We start from the raw sequence: 23504 nt of genomic DNA, 5'->3' as shown, positions 1-23504 counted from the left end.
TTATTAAAAGAGATATTGAGAATTTTTTCAATTATTTTCTACGTTAATTATAATTTGTAAATAATAAAATATGAATAAAATTTTGTCACTTGAATTAATTTTAAGTGATTGAATTATGTAAGAAGATAATATTTAGAGTTGCAATAAGTGAAGAAAAATGCAAAAATATTCAAAGATTTTTCATTTAATCATTTATATTTGTTTCATAGAATTCTATATTGTGATTTTTCTAAATGACTACCTATGCCTCCTCCACAATTCCCATGAAATAAATCCTTGCAACGCAGGATTGCTTTCATCCACTAAAGTTCCACCTCGTGCACGACAGAACGATAACGCCTCCCTAAATATCATTGGTTGCCGATTATAAAATATATAACACTTTCCATTATAAGTTGCTGTTGAACCTGGTGGCTGATCTCTGAATTGTGGACATCTCTCAATAGGAAGCGCCTGTGCAAAGAAATAATTAATTAGAAAAAAATAACATACTTTTCAAAAATCTTACTTATTATTAATCTATTATTAAAAATTCCTATTTCTAAAAACGCAATGATACAAATAATAAGAGAAATATTACATACTTGCTAAAAAAAAGTGACATACAACAAAAGAAGAATTTATTGAATATTGATGAGTTTTCAAACTGAATTGAACTCTCAATTTTGATTCGATGTTCTTGTACATTTTTATATTCAAAGTACTTTAAAATCATTAATTTTGAGATCTCTTTTCAAGCAAGTGTGAGATATCAGATTGTTCCAAAAGATTCCTTATTTTTTTTCGTACTTACTTTAATGATATTTCATAAAATTTCATAAAATTGCCAAACCAAATAAAGAAAAGAAATTTTGGCACAACCTAACATTTTTTACCCGTTTCAAGTAAATTCTGTGGTATGCACCTGATCGGTATACACGAAAGCCTCGCACAAAGAGAGTTGGACTGGGATTGGTGTCGGTGTATTTGCCTCCAAATGCACGGAAACGAAAGCTCCTGGCATAGGAGGATTGCAGGGTAGGAAAAGAGGTTGGCCTTCTTCGAGAGGGCCGGTGAAACGATTGCAAATTGGATTCGTTCCCAAGTCCGGCCGATTGTTTCCAACACGAACCACGATTGTTCCTGGTATATCGTCGCCTGTAATCAGAGAACGTGCGTGAGAAATTTCAATTCGATAACGTTTACCTATGCGATAACGAGATTAATATTGGAAACAATCAAAATCGACTGATTGCATTTTTTTTTTGTATAGATTGCTATTGATTTCGATTCAGGCAAAAATAATAAAATGGTTATTCAATTACTAGTAAATAATTTAATGTTAATAAATAATAATAGAAAAAAATTTTGCTCCAAATTTTATACAAAACTCTGAATATCTTTTTTTCTAACTGATACAAGTTAGAGTTTTGAATGAAATTAAAGACAAGGAAATTGATGCAGTTCGCTCTTTAAATAGAAATTGAATAGAATTTTTCATGCCATCATAAAAATATTTAAAGAGGATCGAATATCTTCTAAAATTATTGACATAAGTTACAACTTAATATGTCTTTCATTCAACAATGAACACGCCAATTCATCGAAGAGGGGGATACTCTCCCGTATTAAGATAAAGTATCACACATTTTTCACAGGATCCATAGATCGAAATCGATCCATGCTTTCACTTGCCGCACAAATTGCTACTCTGAAATCGCAAAACATTTGAACGGATAAAATAATGTGAAATAATACAGGTGCCTAAGCAAGGACTACATCTTCCGACCTGGAAAGTACTCCAGGTGTGACCAGATGGATGGCCAACACCAATTACATGCTTTCCACGTTTTGTCCCCGTGTAATCGTCTTCGAAACAGCGACAATTTCTTGTTTATATATATATGTATATATAAAAAAGTATCCAACCTGTCGAGAAACGTCACGAGTCATCCCGTGATATTAGAAAACGCGTTTCTAACGATGTGGCATGGTGGTGATGATTCAACATCGTTCGAAGTCGTTTGAAGAAATTTTTGAGATTTTTAATCTATCTTATAATCGAGTTATATTTGTTTAATTATGAGTTTTAATTAATATAGATTGAATCAAAGTTATAAATGAGGCTAGAGAAATAAATTGTTACTATTAGTTAATTGTGAATTTGAAATTGAATTCTAAAAAATAAAAATTTGATTTTGAACAAACTTTGCAAATCTAAAAAATCAATTCTCGATTCTGCATTTCTATCATAAATATAATTTTAATTAATAAACGTGTATATTTTATTTTTTAACAAAAAAGAAAAAAGAGTAGAAAAGTAAGTACACACTTTCGAAAATTTTCAGGATATGCAACTCTAAAAATTAATTTCTAGTAACAACTAAATAGAATTCTTAGAGAATAAAAATTCCCTATTTTTCTTTTTCCATTCGTAGCTATCGAGTTGCTCTGTTGTTTATTTTACGTACGCATGAGCTATAATCATAAATGCTTGGAATTTTCTTTTCGTATTGCCGGAAATGGCGAGCTCGCGTTTGGTGAACGATAACCGATCTCGATCGTAATTAAAACGCTCCGCTAACAGCCTCTTATCGGTATTAGCCGCGTGAAAGTTGCCTCTCCTTGTAAAATATCGAGTCGATTTAATTACGATACACTACGCTTGTTCATCGGCGAAACACGAAGATTATCGTCACGTACGGATGTTAGGTGAATCGTGACCAAAGAGGAAACGAGTGTTGGAATAAGGCTGCTATTTATTTGGATAACACGCAATTTTTGTATGTAACGAAAGTATAGGCTTAGAATTATAGGGAGAAGGGAAAAAAATAAATAAATAAATAAAATGGAAAGATTTAAGTATTTAAGTATTCGTAATAAAAAATTTAAGTATTCGTAATAAGTACAGTCTCGAGTCCATTTGCATGTTTGCAATGTAAATGGATTAATGATTGGGTTAGAAACGTGTATTTAATTCTGAATTTGTTTGGAATTTTTAACGTATATTAATAATTAACTTAAGAAACAATTGATTGATAAAGTAGAGATGTTAAATTCTGAATTTTTAAAAAAATAGAATTTGTAAAAAATTGAAATGAGTTAAATTAAGTTAAAATTTCCTCGAAAAAGAAGAATTCTTCCTATTTAAATATTTAAATATCATCGGCTTTCTTCGAGTAAGAAAGAATTAAAAAAAAAATGCTTATACTTGTATTTGCACTTTCCTGAGAAAATAATCATTTCGAATCTTTTTTTGAAAGTTTATAGTCTTTTTAATTAATTGTCTAACAATTAAACAAAAAATATGAAAGTACATTAACAAAAAGAAAGCAAGTTTCCAAAGAATTTTCTAGACTACGTCGAATCATCGATATACCATCTCTAATGCATTATTATTATACAATATAACGTTTGCGATGCAATACTGTTTCATGAAAAATTGAGAATTATTATTATTATTTTTTTTTTTTTTTTAAGGAAGAATGTAGTAAATTTCTTCCAAGAATAACAAAACTACTCTCACTCTTTATTTCCGTGTAAACGGCACGCCATTATCAGCCATTTCGTTTAACGGTGAAAGTTTTCCCTTGTTTGATCGGTAATACGAATCTCCATTACTTAAACTCATAACTTCAAATTTATTCTAACTAAATTGCGGAAATTGTGATAATAAAAGGAATAAAATAAATTAGTAATGAAAATTTACGAGTGATTCGTTAATAAATATCTATTATAAATTCAGTAAGAGTAACATAAAATATTATACGATTTAAAAGAAAATTGCAACTTTGTTTTCATAATAACATTATTGGCAGTTTGATAGTTTTATTGTTCGTAAAATTTTATGCCAGTTGTGCAACAGTTTTTTTAATATTTTTCCAAGATACATCTTTAAAGATTATAATACGAGGATTAATGGAGTTGATAGACGAGATAAAATAAAATAATAAAATGGAAATTAATTTTTCAGTGGCACAATGTTTTTCTGTTTTCCTTATAGAATAGTATATTGGATTCTCACGTACTTTCATGCTTTTTGTATGATGTTCAATAAAGCTAAAATGTTATTAAATTAATATTCAGGTTATATTCTGAATAATTAACCGATACTTTCTTGTAAATATATGTCGATTAATGGTAACGATACGTAAAATAACATCGTGTCTTTTAAATAGATCTTTTCTTTTTTCTTTTACCTTATTATTGACACGCGTGGAAACTTCTAGAAACTTTCCAGTTCGATAGCGAAAATCTTTTCACTCGATCGTTAGAAAACGATGCCATTTACTTTTTCATGCATATCAATTTACAATATCAATTTGATTAAATATGTATAAATATATATATATCTATAAATATACTACTCGAAGAATTCAATTTTTTAATTAAGAACTGCCAAGTTGAATCACAATTTTTGCAATTATTATATAAATATTATTAAATATACAAGTATCTTTGGCAAAATTGTAACTATGTCTATGATTTTCAAAGCCAACTCTATTTATTACTAATCAATTTTTACAACGACACTTCAACTTTTTGATTAACTTAAACTTCTCTTAGAAAATTTCAAATTTCAAATTTTAATTAATTCGATAATGTTTCAATTTTTCAATGTACACGAGTATCCATCGAATTTCACGAAGATGATGCTCTAAGAATAAAACCTACAGGATGGCGTGAAAGTATCGATAACTTCTTCATCAATCGCCTACGATTTCCGAATTATGCGAAAAATTTTCGCTCGTAGAGCGTCGTTATTGCTCCCGTAATTGGCTGTTTATCGATAGAAAGCAGAAGGAGAATTGAAATGAAAGTGGCGTTCCATCGCGTTACAGGGATTAAACTTTGTGTTTACGCTTCCTGACTGTTTTCACCGACGATTCATCAAAGTGATTCATTTCTTAGCCTTTGATTTGATATTTGGAATTTTTTTTTCTAATTATCGTATTATTAGATATTGTTAGATTTTGTTAACTCTATTCATAACTATTCGTTTGTTTATTTATCCGAAAAAAATACTTATTATATCTCTGTGGATCTGTAAATTATAATTTTAAATTAAAAAATTTAAATTAAAAAATAGAATTAAATAAAATAAAATTTGTGTATCGAGATTTATTTCTTTCATTAAGAGATTGATAAAGATGCTAAATATATACAATCATTCATTAGATCAAATGTTAATAAAACAAGAGTTAGAATTTTGGAATAAAATTCTGCTCCTCATATGTTACTTACCGCAACACGGTTTACCAAAGTCAAGTCGTACCAATTGCACCATGTAGGGTTCAAGCAGATTCACGTACCACCAGGGTCTGTGCTCTGGTCTCGTAAGGGTGCAAGTTTGAGGGGTGTAAATCTGTCCACTGCTGCCATCCACCGCACGCTGTGGAATTCCACCTTCCGAAGTGCTCGACTGCATAGGAGCTTTGCCTCCGGCAACATTTAAAACTATAATTTAAAAAATAAAAATTAGAAATACGAACTCTTAGATTTTTCACTTAAGTTTTACATTTAAATTATATAAAGAGGAAACTTTATAAAATTGAAGGAGAAAAAAAGTATATTTTAAATTATATATAAATCTATCTAATAAAAAGTAACCTTATCTCAATTATTTTATTCTTTAAAGATAAAGATAATATATCAGTTATCCCAGAAAATATTTCAAGATATCGAGAAAAATATTAATTATTTCCATATTTGATATGAAATTTTACGAGCAATTTATTAAGGGATTAAAATTTCATATTCAGAGCAAAACAAGTTTGAGAAATTCCTTTAGAGCTTTCCATTGAGATGATGACGGAATAAACCGCAAGACACGCGACAGCCAGATTAGTCTCTTCTTGCGCATCCCTTGTGCGGTTTCTTGCATTCCTAGATACCAAGTGCACAACACGCATCGCACACGACGTGCCCCGCCCCAATTGCGGTACTTGCCACACGTGCTCATAATGTGCAAAACGTCATTACATTAACTCGTATACTATTATAGTTATTAGAGACTATAACTATCTTGAAACTGGTTATACCAACAGGTTTCGATCCCTTGACAATTATCGTCGATTAGGGCGTTTATGCGTTACATTAAATATGTATTTGATAATTGTGAACATAACTCAATTGAGATTTATAGTCGAAGAAGGATTCGAAAACTCAATCAGTATAAATCATGTTTTTTTGAAAATCATCTATTTGTTTAAATTTTTTAGTGATTAGTGATATTTCGATAATTTAACAACGACTGATTGAAAGTTTTAAACGATAAAATGATTTTTGAACACTTGAACGATTGTAGTTGATTAGTTGATAGTTGATTATGTAGATAATTTAATATATATATATATATATATATTGTTTTAAACTTTTTATCTGGAAAAACAATAATTCAATATATTTATTTGAATAAAATACAATTTTGATCGAGAAAAAAGCATATAATATAATTTAAATAAAAATATCTAATGCAAAATTAAAATTGAGATTGAAGTTTTTATAAATAATAATCCGATAATTTAAAAGGAAATTTTATAAAGTAAAGCAAGAATATCGAAAGTAAAGTAAAAACATAAAGAATCACTTTGCTCGCAATCTCATGCCCTGATTTACTTAAGATTATTAATTAGAACGTTCCACATATTAACGAGCATTATATTAAATTACATATTCATTTATATTTGACACCCTTTACATATTCTTCGTTATTCTTTAAGAAATCTCAATAATTAACATTATTCCAATAAATCTAATTATAAAATTGATTCACATCTATTATCATCAATCATCAAAATATAATATCGTATTATTATATTACATCAACCTTGTATAAAACAATTTGTAATATAGTTTCAATAATTAGCACAATAGCAATCATAAAGCTGACTCACCATAAATTATTGATTCAATATCTTATTTCCACTGAGCCTCATCGAAAAAACTTTGAAGACATCATGATATATCATACACCATGTAAATAATTAATAACATTCTACTTAATATTCAGCACAATTTGAAATAAGATAATCTTCCATTTTGTTCGAACTTTATCAATTTACAAAATTAAAAATTATACTATATCGATTCATAAAATTATATTATACTTCGTACAAAAACATTCGTATAATCATGAATATAACTGCAATCCAATCGCAAGGCTGATTCATAACATCATCGACATCTTATTTCCAGCCTCCGTCATAGAAGGACGAATACTTCTCTACGAGGCTCTGAGAAAATCTATGCGGCTCATTGCCATTCCCATTGAGCGAGAAGAAGGTCGGGTATCGTACGGTTGAACACTCGTTTGGCACGCAGATGCTATTCGCGAAACTTTTGTGCACATTGCACATTCGCGAAGAAGTTACCGGGCTTGCGGTAGTTTTACTGTACCGTAACGTGAGAATTTTATCGGCGCCTAACTGGCATTACCACGATCGCGGCTAACGCACCATTCGAAACAAGATCGCCATTTTTGTCATCTAGGTTAATCTCTGATCGAAGCGCCACTTATAACTAGCCAAGTTCTATGGATGGAAAGAAATCGCAAAAGTTAGGTTTGAAGATTTTTTTTCTCGATGAAAATTGGCGCCTAAAAGATAGATCGATTGTAAATTCAATTTAATATCGATATTGGTGTTTGATTATATCGCGAGATAAAATTGAGGTTAAGTTAGAACATGATGAATCATTCTAAAAATTTTCTTTTCGGATAAAATAAATATAGATAAATATTATACAAAAAAAAAAATAAATGAATGAAATAAATAGAATATGAATTTTATAATTGTCAAGAAAATACTTATCAATGTTATTTTTGTACTTGTAGATAGAATTAGCAATATAAAATAGAATAAGTATAATGGATACAGTTATAAATCATAATATCGAAATATAAATAGAAATCATGATTCCTTTCTGTAAATGAAAAACGCATAATTGGTAAAAATTATTTTACCATGAAGCAATCGAGGTTAATCCTGATCGACCCCTATAAATCGGCGTTACTAATTCATTCAGATGATGGGGAGATATTATGGCCAAAGCCAATGTCACTGTGAAATCTCTTTAATAGGCAAACCTCTAATAAACGTACACGTATAGAGGCATTAGATTAATGATGCATAGTATATTAAGGAAAAAATGAGATTTTAAATATATTTATAATATTATATTATAGAATCTATTAAAAAATTTTCTAATTAAAAATTTTAATTCGAAAAAATTGACAAAAATCTACTCGATATTCTAACAATTCGACATGTTTCAAAATTGAGATCTTTCAAACTTGAAAAAACATGTTATTTTCTGATTATGAGAATGATCAGAGTAGATAGTACTATACAGAGGGTATTGTTTCAACGTTGTCTTATTTTTTAAAAATTCACGAGTACGATCTGTAAAGTCACGACTTTAAAGATATATATATATTCTTACAGAACAATTGGAAGATATACGAATGAGACAGCAAAAGCATTGTGCGAAGGACATTAGTGAGGAGACAAGTCTGTTATAACGTTACATTGTGCACACCGTGCAAATCATATATTCTATCTTTCTAACTGTTCAATTTCTGTGGATGTTTCGAATAAAAAGCTGTGACTTATATCCTAATTATATCTACAGTTATTGGCAAGGATTAGTCGAATAGTGTTTCATCTGCATGTAAGATTGAACGATAAATTATTCAAGATTTACGAATATTTCTATAAATGTATAGTAAATACTTTTATGACTCGATACGATAGAATTATAAGATAAGATACGACCATCAGATTACGGTGATCAAAAGTCATAAAAGGAAATTTTTATTTGCTTTTATGGTAAAAAGACGTCGAACGTTCTCCTTGGACGCTTTACTAAATTCAGTCATTGTAAATGATACATTTTGCACATAAACGTATAAACATCAACATTTACGTTACACAAAATCCTCATAATATATACAGACTGTAAATTATATAAAGTAATTATAGTATAAAGTACTTATACTTTATAATACAAAAAAAATTCAAAGTTTCACAGACATTTGAAAAATACACCTGATCATAAATATCTACATTGATTATTATTCTATCAAGTGAAGAATCTTGAATATTCGAAGTAGGAAGTCGAAGCCAAGAAATTCAAACTTCTAAAGCATTGGAATAGACTTTTAAAAAAGGTATCTGATTCCAAAATCGATCTATATTCTAGAGTGATTGTGAGTAGACTACATTGAATTACTATCAAAGAATTACGTGATGAAAATATCAATTTTCTCAAGCAAAGAATCATGAATATTCCTAAAGCAGGAAGGCAAGAAATTCGAACTTTCAATTTAAGAAGGCAATTAAATACACATTCAAATACAAGAAAATGACAACTTTTTATTATAAAATTCAGAATCTAACTTTGAATAAGTTATTCTTACATTCTGTATTGACTCAATATATTAGAGCATATAGATGTGTACTATATATATAAACATAACCTAGTCGTACCTACCTCGAGCGAAGAAAACCGAATATGCGAAGAAGGAAAAAAAGCCAAGACCACGAAGTCAAAGAATTCGAATTTCGAAAGCATTCGAACAGTTCTTAAATAGTTTTTAAGAAAAAAAAATTATTCGATTACAAAGTCGAGAGTACGTTTTATCCAAGCGCAGATAGATTATACAGAGAACGTGTAATTGATGCGTTCTCGACCTAAACCTACATACCGACTCCTTTCAGTTATACTCGTTCCCACACGCGTTCTCGACACACACGTGGATACGTCATAATTTACAGTTACTTCTTACACGGATTATTACGAAAGGTTTCGATATATCTATTCAAACACGTTGGATCGAGCAAAAAGAGAGACGAGTTTCACCACGTGCTGGTATAGTTATCGACCAAGACCGGAACAAAGGAAAGCGGTTTCTCGTTATTGAAATTGTAATTTTACGAATTTTTTTTTGATCGCAACAATATAATTAACAATATGATTTTAAGGAAACGATCGAGTATTTTCCTTCAAAGTACGTATTTTTTTATATACATATTGTTTTAAAAATAAAATAAGAGAAGGAATTATTGAAAATCGATGAAAATATATCCTTGATAACTTAAATTGATAACCTAAAAAACGAAGCTTCCAATTTTTTTACTCTTAATTTTTTATTTATTTGCTCCAAAACTTCTTGATTTATTTCAGCCTCACTTCTTAAATTTTTAAATTAATATGAGTACGTATATATAGATTATTATTTCAACATTTTAAACGCAAAACATGTATCTATATACACAGATGCATTACTTGAATATTTATAAGTAGGACTAACGATTGGAATACAGATACAAGCGATTTACATGCTAAGAAGCGTTGAAGCGATTAAACCGTAATTGGTCGATTGTAATAGTTCAATTTTAGCACGTTATTGCCAGTTAGTGGTCACGCATATGCATGCGAAGGTGTTTTCTATTTCTATGCACGGAACAATGTTAAAGGTGGAGAATGTTAATCGTAAGTATTTGCATATCATTGAAACTCTAATTAAGATTAGAATAATCGTATATATATATATATATATATATACGATTGTGTGTGTGTGTGTGTGTATCCTTTCAAGAAATTTTAAATCGTTTCTTGCATTATAATTCGCTTAATTTGTAAGATATAAAATGATCAAATATCATTTATAATTCTATATTCGTGAAAAAAGTTACGTTAAAAAAAAATGATCTCGCATTTAATGGCAAAATGCTAACTGCGTTTTACATTCGTAGAAAGTATCGAACGAGTTCATCATCGTGCCAGTCATAAATACCACCAAGTTTACGATCTCTCCGAGAAGAAAAGAATTTGCAAAAGCACAAATGGTGTTTAACTCTCATCACGGAGCTTTGAAGACGATGATTAGAACCTTTACGGATGGAAAAATCGAAAGAAAACAAGTGAAAGTTGGCGTAAAAATTACGCGGTGCGCACTTTGCGGATGCAAAAAAAAAAAAAAAAAAAAAAGAAGAAGAAGAACGCGATTTTACTCGATAACTAGAAACGAGATCATCGATTCATTCGCTTCGTTGAAGTGCAATTTTCCAGGAACGATTACATACATACGTTTCGAGACGGATTTATTTCATTAAGTTGATCGAAATAAAGGTATTCACTTTTTCTTTTTTTTTTCTTTCTAAAAATTATTTATAATTAATTAATCTTTTTAAGGATTCTTTAAATAAGAATAAAAATCAAGGATTGAATTAAAAATCAATGAAAGTGGCTCAAGGAAATTTTTCATCTTATCTTTACATCTATACTATTAAACTATTGACTACTGAACACATAGTAAGAAACACCTTGAAATTTTTTGATCTCTTGATGAAACTTGGAAATCATTGGCCAGATTATATCACAGTATGGAACAGTATCTTTTTTCCCCCCATTCATTTATTTACACTCGATAATTAAAATTACGGTAAATAAACGCGATTACGTCGATCCAGGTAGCAGTGAACGGCGTACAAGTTTACCTTCGAAAAGTCAAGTTCACGCATAAGTGCGTAAGTGGCAATCCGCTGTCGAGGCTGGCAGAAAATTACGAGAAAACGCTTACTGACACTGCGAAATCTCTGTCTGCTTGTTTATTTATGAAATCAGTCCATGTCAAATTATAATATGGTATAATAGTAACCGATCCCGAGCAAATATATGTATATTCGAGAAAAGAGGAAAATTGCACATGTGATTTGTTCGTTGCACAAATTGGAATGATAATAACAGTTGTTTAATACTGTTATGTTGTAAAATTATGTAAAAATATTCTTAACCAGTTGATGAATGCATTTTTTGTTAAGTTGTATGTAAGTAGAACAATTTAAGGAATATTTTGTATAATTTTATATTTACGTTTACAATATATTTGTATTTATTTATTTATTTATTTTATCCATTCCAAAAGAAAATCAATCGAAACTTTCGGATTAAACGAAGTTGAAAGATCGAAAAGATCTTCATGCTCCAATTTTTATGAACATCGTTGAGTGATTAAGCTTTAAATATCGCTTCATTGGCTGTTCAGGTCTGTTGGTTGAAGTCAAACAAAGTGGTACGGTTTCCCTCGCAAGCAATCGAAACAGCTTCTCGAAATTACTTAGAAAACTTGGGAAATATCAATTAAAATATTCACAATTCAGTGAATTTTTCAACCGATGTGTCAAGAGTTTTGGATCTTCAAGAGGATTGCAAAGTATTTTTCGAAGAATTGTTATTATTTTTAATTAATTTAATTTCTTTTTTGCAGGAATTTGTTCATCCTTTAAAATTTCTCTACTTTTTCATTGGGAAGGAGTTCTAATATATTAAGATAAAAAAAAATTGAAAAACATTAATTTTTTTCTAATTTCCCTTATTTTATACGAAGATTGAAGCGTCGTAAATAATTCGAATATAAATAACAACTCGAAAAACACTGAAAAGAATTTTTACTGTACTTCAAATAAGGAAATGTCCATTAGTAAAATGATAAAATTCAATGCCATTATTATGCCATCGAATAAATATAAAATTTAATATTATTCCTCAAAATAAAAAAATAATTTTAATAATAATTCTAATAAGAATATTCATACACGGATCCTCATCGATCACGAATCAACCCAATATAATATACTCAACAGATACCAATAGATAGCTCATCAACGATCATTCAATAATATCTTAAATAATATCTTTTATCCAGTCAAAGATCACGATAGAACGGTAAAAGGATTGATGGGATCCTGGATTCGAAGCTACTTTCCAACAGGCATACTTTATATGCTTCATCGATTGAACTCAAACTTTACTTACATATTACCATATATATCTTTTAGTTTATCATTTATGCTGATCGAATGGAAATTTGTATCGATTAAAGTATACTTTGGAATTCTTTTTCATCTTATCGGTAAATAAAAAAAGGAAAAGGAAAAAAAGGTAAGAATTAACTGTTCTTTAATATTAGACACAAGATCGGTATTGGAATGTGCGTGTAATTTTTTCAGCTACAAAAATACTTTGAATAAGGTGGAGGGCAAACGTTGCGATCGTTCCACCGTGTCGGAATCACGTAGTTCTAATTCGACGCCATGACGACCCAGTTCTCGGATATTTTATGCCGTTTCTTTGGATTGTCGGTTACATCTCGTATCTCGTATGATTTGAATAAATATCCTTCACGTTTGATACGTGATTAAAGATAAAAATAAAATTATAAAAGCAGGTATTCGAACTTGGATTTATTATTATAAATAATTTTTTTTATCGTTTATGAAATTTTCTTAAATCGTTTGGATAATATTTAATATTTTTTTTTTTCTTTTTAAATTTCATTCATAGCTATTATTTTTGTTGTTATTGGACAAGACGAATTCACTTCGTCACAGATGATAACTGTTCGTGCAATAAAGTTCCATTAGATTAAAAGCGGTTGTTTTCTTTTAGAAAAATCTCTCTTAAATAACAAGGTAAGAAGAATCGTAAGCGATCATTAAGCGAGAAAATTAAAGTGATTGATTTTACTTTAGAAGAAGAAAAGAAAAAAAGAAATCTTAAATGTCATCGTTTTTTTTTTCTTTTTTTACTTTACTCGTTTCCTTCCATCTATTTTGCAATCATCGATTAAACAATTCTAAAATAAAATTTTAATCGTAACCGCTTATTTGCTTTATCACGAATCACTTTACGGTCAAAAAATTTATATAACCGAAATAAATAAATGCTGTACCGAGCGAAGGGTTGATCTCGAGAGATCGGAATGTTGAAGGAGGAAATAAATTCGAGGTGGGCCAGGAAGGACAGAACCTATGCGAGGAATGCGCGCCAGGTTGAGAAGGCCGCGGGCGTTGTTAGGAGGTAACAGGTTCAGACTTAACGGTGCAAAGCCCCCACTATCTTTGCCATTTCTTTTACTGTCTCCTCGGTCAAGGACACCCTGAATCAGGTCACTTGCCTCCCGAAATTTTGTACCGACGATTCGTACGCATATTCTCCTTGTGGAATTTTTTTTCATTGAAAAAAACAAAAAAAAATTTTTTTCAAAAAGTATTAAACCGATTTTCTCAAAAGTATAACGCAACATTTGTAAATTTTGTTTGTTAAAAAATTCTAATCTATCTATCGTTTCTAATCTATTTAATTTGATTTTTAAATTTCAGAATTATCATTATTCTTGAAAGTAATTTAATTATTGTTATTAATGTTAACAATAAAATCTAATCTTATGGTTTGAATTTTTTTTTTGCTTGAGAATTATTATTATGCTGCAAATGTATTCTATGCATCATAAATATCAATTCGTTATTTGATAAAACACTTAACAACAGGCGTGACCGGAAGTACGTATATAAGTTTCCTCGGAACGTGAAACTTTCTCTTAAGTCTACATCCGCAAACGTATTTGTCCTCCGATTACATACCAACACCTTTTCCAACAATTCTTTTGTCAGCACAATCTATCCACCTCGTGTCTTTTACATACAATATTCCTTTCTCATTTTCATTCTTCAATCTTCCGATACAACCTATTCATCTTCGAACGTGAGAATTATAATACAAAAGAATATGCACAAAAATCAAAAGATAAAAATTAAACGATATTTATTCTACTATTTAATATTGCTTCATCAAAATACTTGATAAATTAGTAATTAAAATTCACTTTATAAATTTTGTATTCACTTTCTATTTTGTATTTGAAAATTTCTTCGAAAAAATTTTATAATTAAAAACTTACCACAAAATGGCACTCCTTCCGGTGTCCAAGAGCCATCGACTTGGCACTGTCTTCGCGCAGGGCCGAGGAGCTCGAAGCCTCGTTCGCAGGAATACGTAGCCACGGTGCCCTCGAGCAGCACCGTGTCCTTTAGAAGGGCATCCTCCTCATCTATAACGTCCTCGGCACTTGCACCCGTGAACCGGACGCTACTATGCGCTGGGGCCCCAGGGTATCCGCATCCGGCACCATTGCAACCTGTAAACCGACAGAGACATCATCATTATCGAGTAACCGGTACCATTTATCAAGCTTTAACGCGCTAAACATCGGCATAACAACTAATAATAATAATGATCGTGTAGTTAGACAGTTTCAATCGTGTTCGAGCCCTGATCGATAATGTAGAATTATAAGAAAACCACGTTCTTGTTTAATTTTTATAAATGTGCTTGTAAACGATGATACTTCGATATATCGCTTCGATAATTATAGTAAACGTCGTTTATCCGCAGTTCGAAGTGATAAACGAGATTCTATTGCATGATCAATCGTTTAATTATGGTCGTAGAAAGATATAAGAAGACACAAGAAACTATATAATTGATTGTACAGCTTAAAATATTGGACCATTAAACAATGGATGGCTTGAATCGTTCCGAACTAACCTTAGCTAATTCATGCTGCTGCTGACATATTTCAAAAATGATTTCTCTACTTTACTCGTTAATATTCGAAAAAAGAAGTCATTATATCGTATTATACGGAACTAAAATAAAAGAAACTCTTATACATTATATAAAAACATAATGAAAATGGACAAAACAAGCGATCAATGTCTTCGATCGATCGTTGATTCTAATTGCGTAAAGCGAACGGAAAGAGGGAAAACGCAAGGGGGGAAAAAGACTGAATCGGTGAGCTGGATGTCTATTCGTGTTCACGAAGGCGACGAGGCTGGCCATTGAAATCATCGAGTTGAAAACTCCAACGCTCGATGAGGCAACGTCCCGGTTTACAATGACTTTAATGCAGCTCGTGCGTGATGACGTGAGTTGCATGTCCTACCTGAGGCCAACGGCAACAACATTGTGAGCCACGGTGCATACCACGTACACCGATTACCAACCGAGCAATAAAACGTTGCATTATTCGTATAATTAGTCACGAAAGATCGAAGAATTGCATTATTTTTTAGAAAATGTTTCGAGATAAAGTTGGTATTTATTTTATAAATGAATATGAAAAAGAAATACATATAAAGGTATAAAATACACAATCTGAATATAAAATTTACTTGTGAAATCTGAAATTTGATTATTATTCAAACAAACATTGAAAATAACATAAAATCATACCGAATATAGAAATTGTGATGAAAGATTCTTATCCAATTTTAATTATGAAATAAGAAATAGAAATTATATTAAAAATTTGTATAGAAATTAACGAAATAAATAATCAAAAAGTAGAAGAATAATATTCACTGTAATTCAATTTTTACATCTTTTCGTTCCCAATGATAATTCAAGCTTTGTTTATTTAAAAAAAAAAAAACTTTTTCCAAGCTTTTCTCACCTTCTGATTTTTATTACCAACAAAATATCTCTCTCAGTTCGTCCCACTCTACCCTACCAACAACCAGTACGAAACTATTTCGAGCGAGATTCTATCACGATGGCATCACGAGCCGTTAAATCAATAATCTTTGGTAACTAGCTGTTCGCTACGTGGGTGTAGATAAGCAGAAGAAAACGCCACGGACCCGTGACGGAAACGATAATGCAAGCAGCTCACATCCTGCGGCTTTCGCGCAATCACCTAGGAAGTCATCGACTGTGCCGATGTTCTACGTATTTGCACGCTCGCCGAAGGAAGGAAGGGGAGGGCGAAGAAAACCTCGCGAAATTTCACCTCGTCCGACGTGTTTGCGTAACGCGACGATTTTTCCTTCCTCTCCTCTTCCTTCCACCATTTTTTGTCGTCCATCGCCGTTCTGGTCATTGAATCGAGAAGATCCAAAGCGTTTGCTTTCCAACGTCGACTTGCATTCCAAACACGGGGATTCCACGCGGAAATCGGAATCGATTTCTGCTCTCTTCAGAGATCCAGAGAGACGAGTTAACGGATGTATTTATTAACTCAATTTAAACGCGCGATGGAATGGAATGGAATGGAATGGAATATATTTAGGTGAATGGAAAGTGGAGTGAATTAGATTTTAGAATTTCACTGGCTTCTTTTCTTGCCTTGAAATGTATTTTATACGCTCGAAAGAGATTAAATATTTGCATACGTTAATCTTTCGTATCTTTCGATCCGAATTAACGATATTCGTAATTACCTTTCGATCTCGAAAAATTTGTAAAAATTCCGAGATATCCAGAATTTGAATTGAAATAATTTTACTTTAGAATTAAAATTTCCAATTTTGAATTCTATTCGCTCTTAAAAATTCCTGCCTCGAAGAATTCAAATTCGATGAGAGAACGTTGAAAGAAATAACTTTATTACAAAATCTGTAATACTGCAAATCGTGGTGGAGAGATTAGATTAGAAGGAAAGTGGTATCTGAAATAGAATAGTATCGGTATTTAGGTTTATTGCAGGATGTCGATTATCGAAGGCGGAAAAGAAAAATGAGAGAAGATGAGATTTATACAGATAACGGCTTCTGCCAACTCCCGAGTAACAACGCGTTAACTGTAAAAGTGTTAACTCGACGAATTCATTTAGGAGACAATAGAGGAATGGCACGTGCGCGGCTACAATACCTTGAAACACATATTCGAGAAGATAACGGAAGCGGTTGCGAAATGAATTCCTTTCCAGGATTTAACGAGAAAGGATTCGTTCGAGAGGCGAAAAAAGAATCAAAAATTTTTAAAAATTTTATTCTTCGATCATTCGATCGAATATCAAATCGAGATCAAATTCTCTATTTTTCTCGCAAAGGAACTAAATGCAACGGATTAAAATTGATATCTCGTTCGATGACTCTAAGAGGTTAAGCACACAAGATTTTCATTGGAATAATTATAGTCGGAAAGTTTGTCTAAACGGCACTCCTTAACAATCTTGGTAAACGGTTTCGACTGTACACAGAGAAATGACGACTAACGTAACGGTTCGTTGTACGCGATTTACATATTTATCACCAACCTTTGTCTTCCTGCCCCTGTCGCAGGGGAAGAGTTATCGAAAAACTTATCCATTCCTCGACGACTTTTGCCAAACGTTCGAACGCAACACGAGTCGAGCAAACAAAAAAAAAAAAAAAAAAGAAAGAAAGAAGAAGAAGAAGAAGACAAAAGTGAAACCATAACTGGAAATCTAGAATCGGCCACTGATGCAATCGGTGTTTGCCAATACGGGCGATGTTATATAGCCGTGTAAGCAATGATGTCAGCCGATGTAACCTTTTCTCGAAATTATCGATCGAGCCTTGTTTTTCCTCCTTGTTTTATTACGCTCGAGATGATTAATCGAACGAGATTACGTATAATACGAAGATATCTTGAAACGAAATTTTTAATACGTTATTATTAATATTTATTAAAAATTAAAATTATTTATTATTAATATTTATATTTAATAAAACTAAATTTCTATTAAAGATATTAAAAATTAAAAATCGTTATTGCATTAATTAAAAGGTTCGACGACACTGGTCGAGTATTTCTTTTCAATTCGAATCACGAATCTCGATACTTCCGTTTTTCGAATCGCGCGTTTAACAAAAGTCGATGTACGAGGAATAAACTTCTTTTTTTTTGTTCTGCCCCGATTTACGGCTTAACAATTACGATGATCGACCTACATCGAGCGGATGCAACGAAGCGTCGGAGGAGGAGGAGGAGGAGGAGAAGGAAGAGTGGAAACTTTTGCGGAAAACGAGATGTTGCTCGATAATCTTCGGCAAGCATAGGCCAGACCTTTGTGGAAGGAGGCCGTTCGCTCGCTGGTGAGCACGATGGAAAAAGAATAAAACACCGTGGAAAGAGATAAAATGAGAGATAAATCTTCTCTTTCTTGTTAAAAAAAAATTTCCTTCGAAAATTAATAACTCGATCGATCTTTGTCGGGTCGAGTTTTGAAATTTTAGAATTTCAAGATATGGTTTAAATTATTTCGTGAATAATTAATTGTATCTCAAGAAATAACCGATCATCGTATTTCTATTATTCAAAAATAGTCAAGAATCCGAGTATTCTGAGATTCTCTGATAAAACTTAGATTTTTATCCCGATAAAGAGACGCTGCTCGAATAAAAAGATATTGGCACAGTTGTTGAAAAGTTGTTGTCGCTTAAGATAATTACGAGTCGGAAATGGAAACGGAAATCGTTTCACGAGGGCAAAGAATCTCGATTATAAACTCGTTCGAAGAGATGAAAGTTGGCACAATTATGCGCGAAGGAATATCTGTTCCCAAACACCGGTGATAAGATTTAGAGGAGAAATAATTTATCCCTTCATCCTCGTTCCACAACACTTTTTTTGAACATTTTTAATCCCGATAAAGATCGTATTTAGAAACCAGTTTTGACTTTGATTCAACCTCACGTTTCTTTCTCACGTTCAATTTCCAATCCTTCGTTTAAAATCCTCTCTTTCAACAGATTTCAAAGAGATATTAACTGTATCGAAATATTTTTTTAAAGAATACTTTTTTTTTTTTTTTTTTTTCCTAAAGTGAAATTATTTCTGATTCAATTTAAAACTTTTATATATATTTTCGAAAATATGTTCGTTCTTAGGCAGATTATCGATGACAGTCTCTTGTATTTCGCGTATATATACGGGCGTTATATGTAGGTCAGTGGACACAGCGAGTTACAATTGCAAGGGTAAAAGTTATTCCGGTGCGAGTATCAGGTCACGGCTACTTCAACCGTTATCCTTTGATTATCGTAGAAATTTCATTTCGATTCAATAGCTATGCGAATTTTTTTAAAGATATCCTACTTCTTCTGGAATAAAAGAAAAAGAAATCTTGCAATTTTATATATATAATAATATATAATAATATATCAACTTCTATGAGATGAAAAATCCAATTTAACATCGAGAACATCAGATTATAATTTGCAGAGAAAGAAAAGTGACGAGGAATATTATATAACAATATCTGAATCTAACTTGACGATTAACAAACGAAATCCAGGCCAATGTTTGCTTCAGAAGATTATATATTCATTTTGTTGTTACATCGTCAAATAAATTTTCTCTCAAGATTCCTTTAAAGACGATCTCACGATTATATCTGTACAAAAAAAAGATTCAATTAATGTAAATTTAAAATTAACGCAAGTCGATAACGAAAACTGTGAATCGAAGAAAAAGAAATTTAATCTCTTTCGCCCTCCTCGTATCCATCCTGAGGACAGAATAATTCGATAATACAAAGTAGTAGCAACACGTGGTTTCGCCCACGTTCGAGGAAAAGTGGATAATCGGGGCAAAAGTAGGTGAGAAGAGGAGGAAGGTCGAGCCCCGCCCTCCTCCTCTTCTCCCCTCCCCTCCTCTCCTCCCCTCCCCTCCTCTCCTCCGCCGCCGCTCCGTCTCTCCCGTTACTTTACGGGAATCGTGGGAAATTAAGGAGCCGGGCAAGGCTAATTAAACCATCTTCTTTTGTTTTCGAGAGAAGAAAATCTGGCGCGATATTCACTCGATATCGCGCGTGTCGATAGTTTTCGATCGTTTCACCTCCTCCACTTCTCCTCCTGATTTCTGGGAAGCGGTGGTCGACGCCAAAATTGTCAGTGCTTGCTTCTTTTCGTTTTGCTCGTCGATCGATGTTCGAAGACGAAATTATAATTATTCTTAAAGATTTCACCTTGCAATTCGGATTATTACGAGTTTAAATTCGATCCTCAAAATTCTCAATTTCGAAACGAAAATATCTCGAAGAAATTATTTCAGAAGAAATTAATTCGTATAGCATCTTAATTAAAGAGAGACGTTTAATAAAAGGAAATTTACCATATCTCCTTCTAATAAGATTCAATCGTAGAACGCGACAATTATATTACGATATAAGTATGCTAAGAATAACCTTTAACTTTATTTTCATATAAACTATATACAAGCTTATCTATTAGCCGTTTATGGCATCGATTTCTCTCTTAAAGCTCTTTCAAACATTTCGTTGGTGACACGATCTCTTTTAAAATTTCTTTCTTTCACAGCCAAATGAAGGATTCGCGGCATGTTATGCTTTTTTTAAAAATATATGTCTCATACATATTACATCATATCTGTACATACAAAAGATTCAATTAATGTAATACGATAGCGCAAATGATATTGGGGAGGGGATTTGTGTACAGGGCGTGGTGAAATTACTGGCAATTTTGAAAGATGAAGGGCGCAGCGGCGGGAAGAATTTGATAATTCGCCGAGGATCGATCGATCGATCGATCGAGGCAAGAGTTGGGGAAGATGCGAGATATGGGAATGAAAGGGTTGGAAAGGAAGGATTGACACGACTGACTAGCGATCCGAACGGAAGAGTGTAATTAGTTGGGAACACGGTACGTATTCAGGAAGTGGTTTAAAAACTGGGAGAAAAGTGTGTGTGTGTGTGAGGAAACGACGTGGGAAATAAGAGGGAAATAAGAGTCGTTTTGCTGGGGAGAGAGAGAGAGAGAGAGAGAGAGACGATTGTGATCGTTGAGATGAGTGGAAGAGGATATTTTTGTTTGCGATTTTTCCCTGATAAATTTGCAATTGAATTATCTTATTCGTAGGATAGATTTCTCCAGCTATGATTCGAATTAAATTTGCGTGGATTGGAAATTTTGGAAATTTTTAACAATTTCTGCAACTCGAGGAACTTTATGAAAAAGTTTTATTCTATCTTTTATTCGTAAAATGTGAACTCACTTACTCTTGAATTATTTGTTATTTTTATTCAGACACTTTTGAAACTTACTATTCAAAGTAAATTCGTGAAGTAAAATTTCATAATTTCATAATAAGTATAAGATTTCAGTGTCACAAAATATCCAAAAGGGGGAAAATTTCTCTTCCATCAATTTTCGATAAGTCACGAATTTTTTCTATATCGACACCTCTTACTACTCGTAATTTTTCGCAATAATTTTCCATTCCATTCCTCGATTCGTGAAAACAAGTAATAAATAATAATTATCTGGAATAGAAATCGAAAATTTAAATTTGAATAGACAAATATTCAGTTTTTTTTTTTTTTTTCACAATTCTCCTATCTGTTTTCAACCATCTCTAAAATTACTTCACGCTTACTATTGAGCAATTATAATAATAATAATAATAATAAATAAATAGGACGAATCAGTCGTTAATAAAAAAGAAAAAAGAAGAACAAATCCCTGGAAGATGAACACGATCTTTTTTCATCCATTTTTAAAAGGAAACTCATATCTTGCACACGATAATTAATTTTATAGTCGTCGAAAAACTGCTCTCTTCGCATATCTCTCTTCCAATCGTCCACGAGATATTTTGTCGCGATAAAAATAATAATATCTTCCAAGATTTTTATCTTCCATAAAAGAGAGACACAGAGACTCTTTGTTCTCCAAGAGTTTCCCCCCCCCCCCAAGAGATTTCCTTAATTAGATAATTCTACATTTTTCCACGTTTAATCTAAATAGAACAGGACGCCCTGTTTAAGATAAATGAGAGATTTCATAAACGTTATTTAAATATTATCCTCCTTCTTTATCTTTGACAATCTCGTTTAACGATTAAATGGAAAATCTCTTCTGAAGAGATTCGTAAAAAACTTTCTCTTTCGAATTTTCCAATTTTCGAACGAGATATTATTCAAACATGATACAAACCTCGTGCGGCCAAAGCAACGACGACGGCCAGGATCAACACGGCTCTCCTCTCCATCTCTTCACCGATGCAAACCCCCTTCGAATCAGCTGGCAGGCGTACCAACAACGATTGTTATCGTGATCACCACCGATTCTCGATCTCCTCGTTAATCCAAAGCAAAGGAAAAAAAAAAAAAAAAAAAAAAAAAAAAAAAAGGAACGGATCACTCTCGCGAATCTCACCGAACGTATCTCGATCCCAACGTCATTTCGCAATTTTTCCAAGGCTACGACCGAGAAGACACGACGAGAAGAAAAGTGTCCCTCCTCCCTTATCCTTACTCTTCTTATTCTCGTTCTTCTTCTTCTTCTTTTCTTTCCGACGTATTTTCCTCCGTTTCTGATTCAAAACTGTATGGAAGAAGAGAGGGAGGGGAGAGAGAGGGGGGGAAAAAGAAAAGTGGAGCTCGAAACGACCGACGTGAAACGATCTTTCCTGAAGACTGAGGTGCTTACTCCCTGGCAGGAAGTCGTCCAGGTGTTCTGCTCCCCACTTTGGCCACTCTTACCACCTCCCCGGACAGGTAACGACCGATGTGCCGGTTGCCATCGGGAACGAGGCTGACTGACTCGCGAGAGACTGACTGACTGACTGACTGCTCGGTCCCCTGCTACTTACGCGGTATTTACCAGGTATTCAGGCCAACTTTTCTGACGGGGCGGTCGTGGAGATGATAGGGGAGCCCTGGACGGCGAACGGCCGAAGGCGAAAATTCGACCCGGACGAAGGACGGTGGACAATCGTGGTGGACAGGTTGATGTACAGGTTGAATCTGGAACGAGCAACGTAACTATGTTGGATGGTCAACATGTTGGAGAACATTGAAGTTCATAATGAATCGTGTTGGCATCGAAATCTGTTTTTCGATTGTTTGTGGGATATTTTCCGATTCTTGATGAGAGAGAGAGAGAGAGAGAGAGAGAGAGAGAGAGAGA

The 23504-nt window shown here is 32.5% G+C and overlaps 1 protein-coding gene and 1 long non-coding RNA gene across 6 annotated transcripts in view; one reads left to right on the top strand and one right to left on the bottom strand.

Moving 5' to 3' along the window:
• Positions 1 to 23023, bottom strand: part of LOC122710608 — a 29555-nt gene extending 6532 nt beyond the window's left edge. The window contains exons 1-5 of one of the 5 annotated variants that reach the window (XM_043928558.1): positions 22530 to 23023; positions 14723 to 14959; positions 5224 to 5436; positions 905 to 1137; positions 242 to 453 (exon numbers count right to left, since the gene is read on the bottom strand). In XM_043928558.1, coding sequence (XP_043784493.1) covers positions 242 to 453; positions 905 to 1137; positions 5224 to 5436; positions 14723 to 14959; positions 22530 to 22584 — 950 coding nt within the window. In that variant the 5' untranslated portion in view covers positions 22585 to 23023. Of the gene's footprint in view, positions 1 to 241; positions 454 to 904; positions 1138 to 5223; positions 5437 to 5589; positions 5642 to 6875; positions 7492 to 9471; positions 9662 to 14722; positions 14960 to 22529 lie in introns of those variants that run through there. The other 4 variants (XM_043928560.1, XM_043928559.1, XM_043928562.1 and 1 more) reach the window with 4 other exon arrangements.
• Positions 10229 to 13224, top strand: LOC122710609. The gene is made up of 6 exons (XR_006345958.1): positions 10229 to 10473; positions 10737 to 11112; positions 11176 to 11364; positions 11454 to 11810; positions 11909 to 12924; positions 12993 to 13224. It is a non-coding gene; the product is annotated as an uncharacterized LOC122710609 (long non-coding RNA).
• Positions 23024 to 23504: the final 481 nt, after the last annotated feature.

The sequence above is a fragment of the Apis laboriosa genome, unplaced genomic scaffold (assembly GCF_014066325.1).
Source record: "Apis laboriosa isolate Shangri-la unplaced genomic scaffold, ASM1406632v1 scaffold14_cov150, whole genome shotgun sequence".
In the NCBI taxonomy this organism is placed as follows: Eukaryota; Metazoa; Arthropoda; class Insecta; order Hymenoptera; family Apidae; genus Apis; species Apis laboriosa.
The sequence above is the reverse complement of the archived record's forward strand: the minus strand, read 5'-3'. Positions and strand labels throughout refer to the sequence as shown.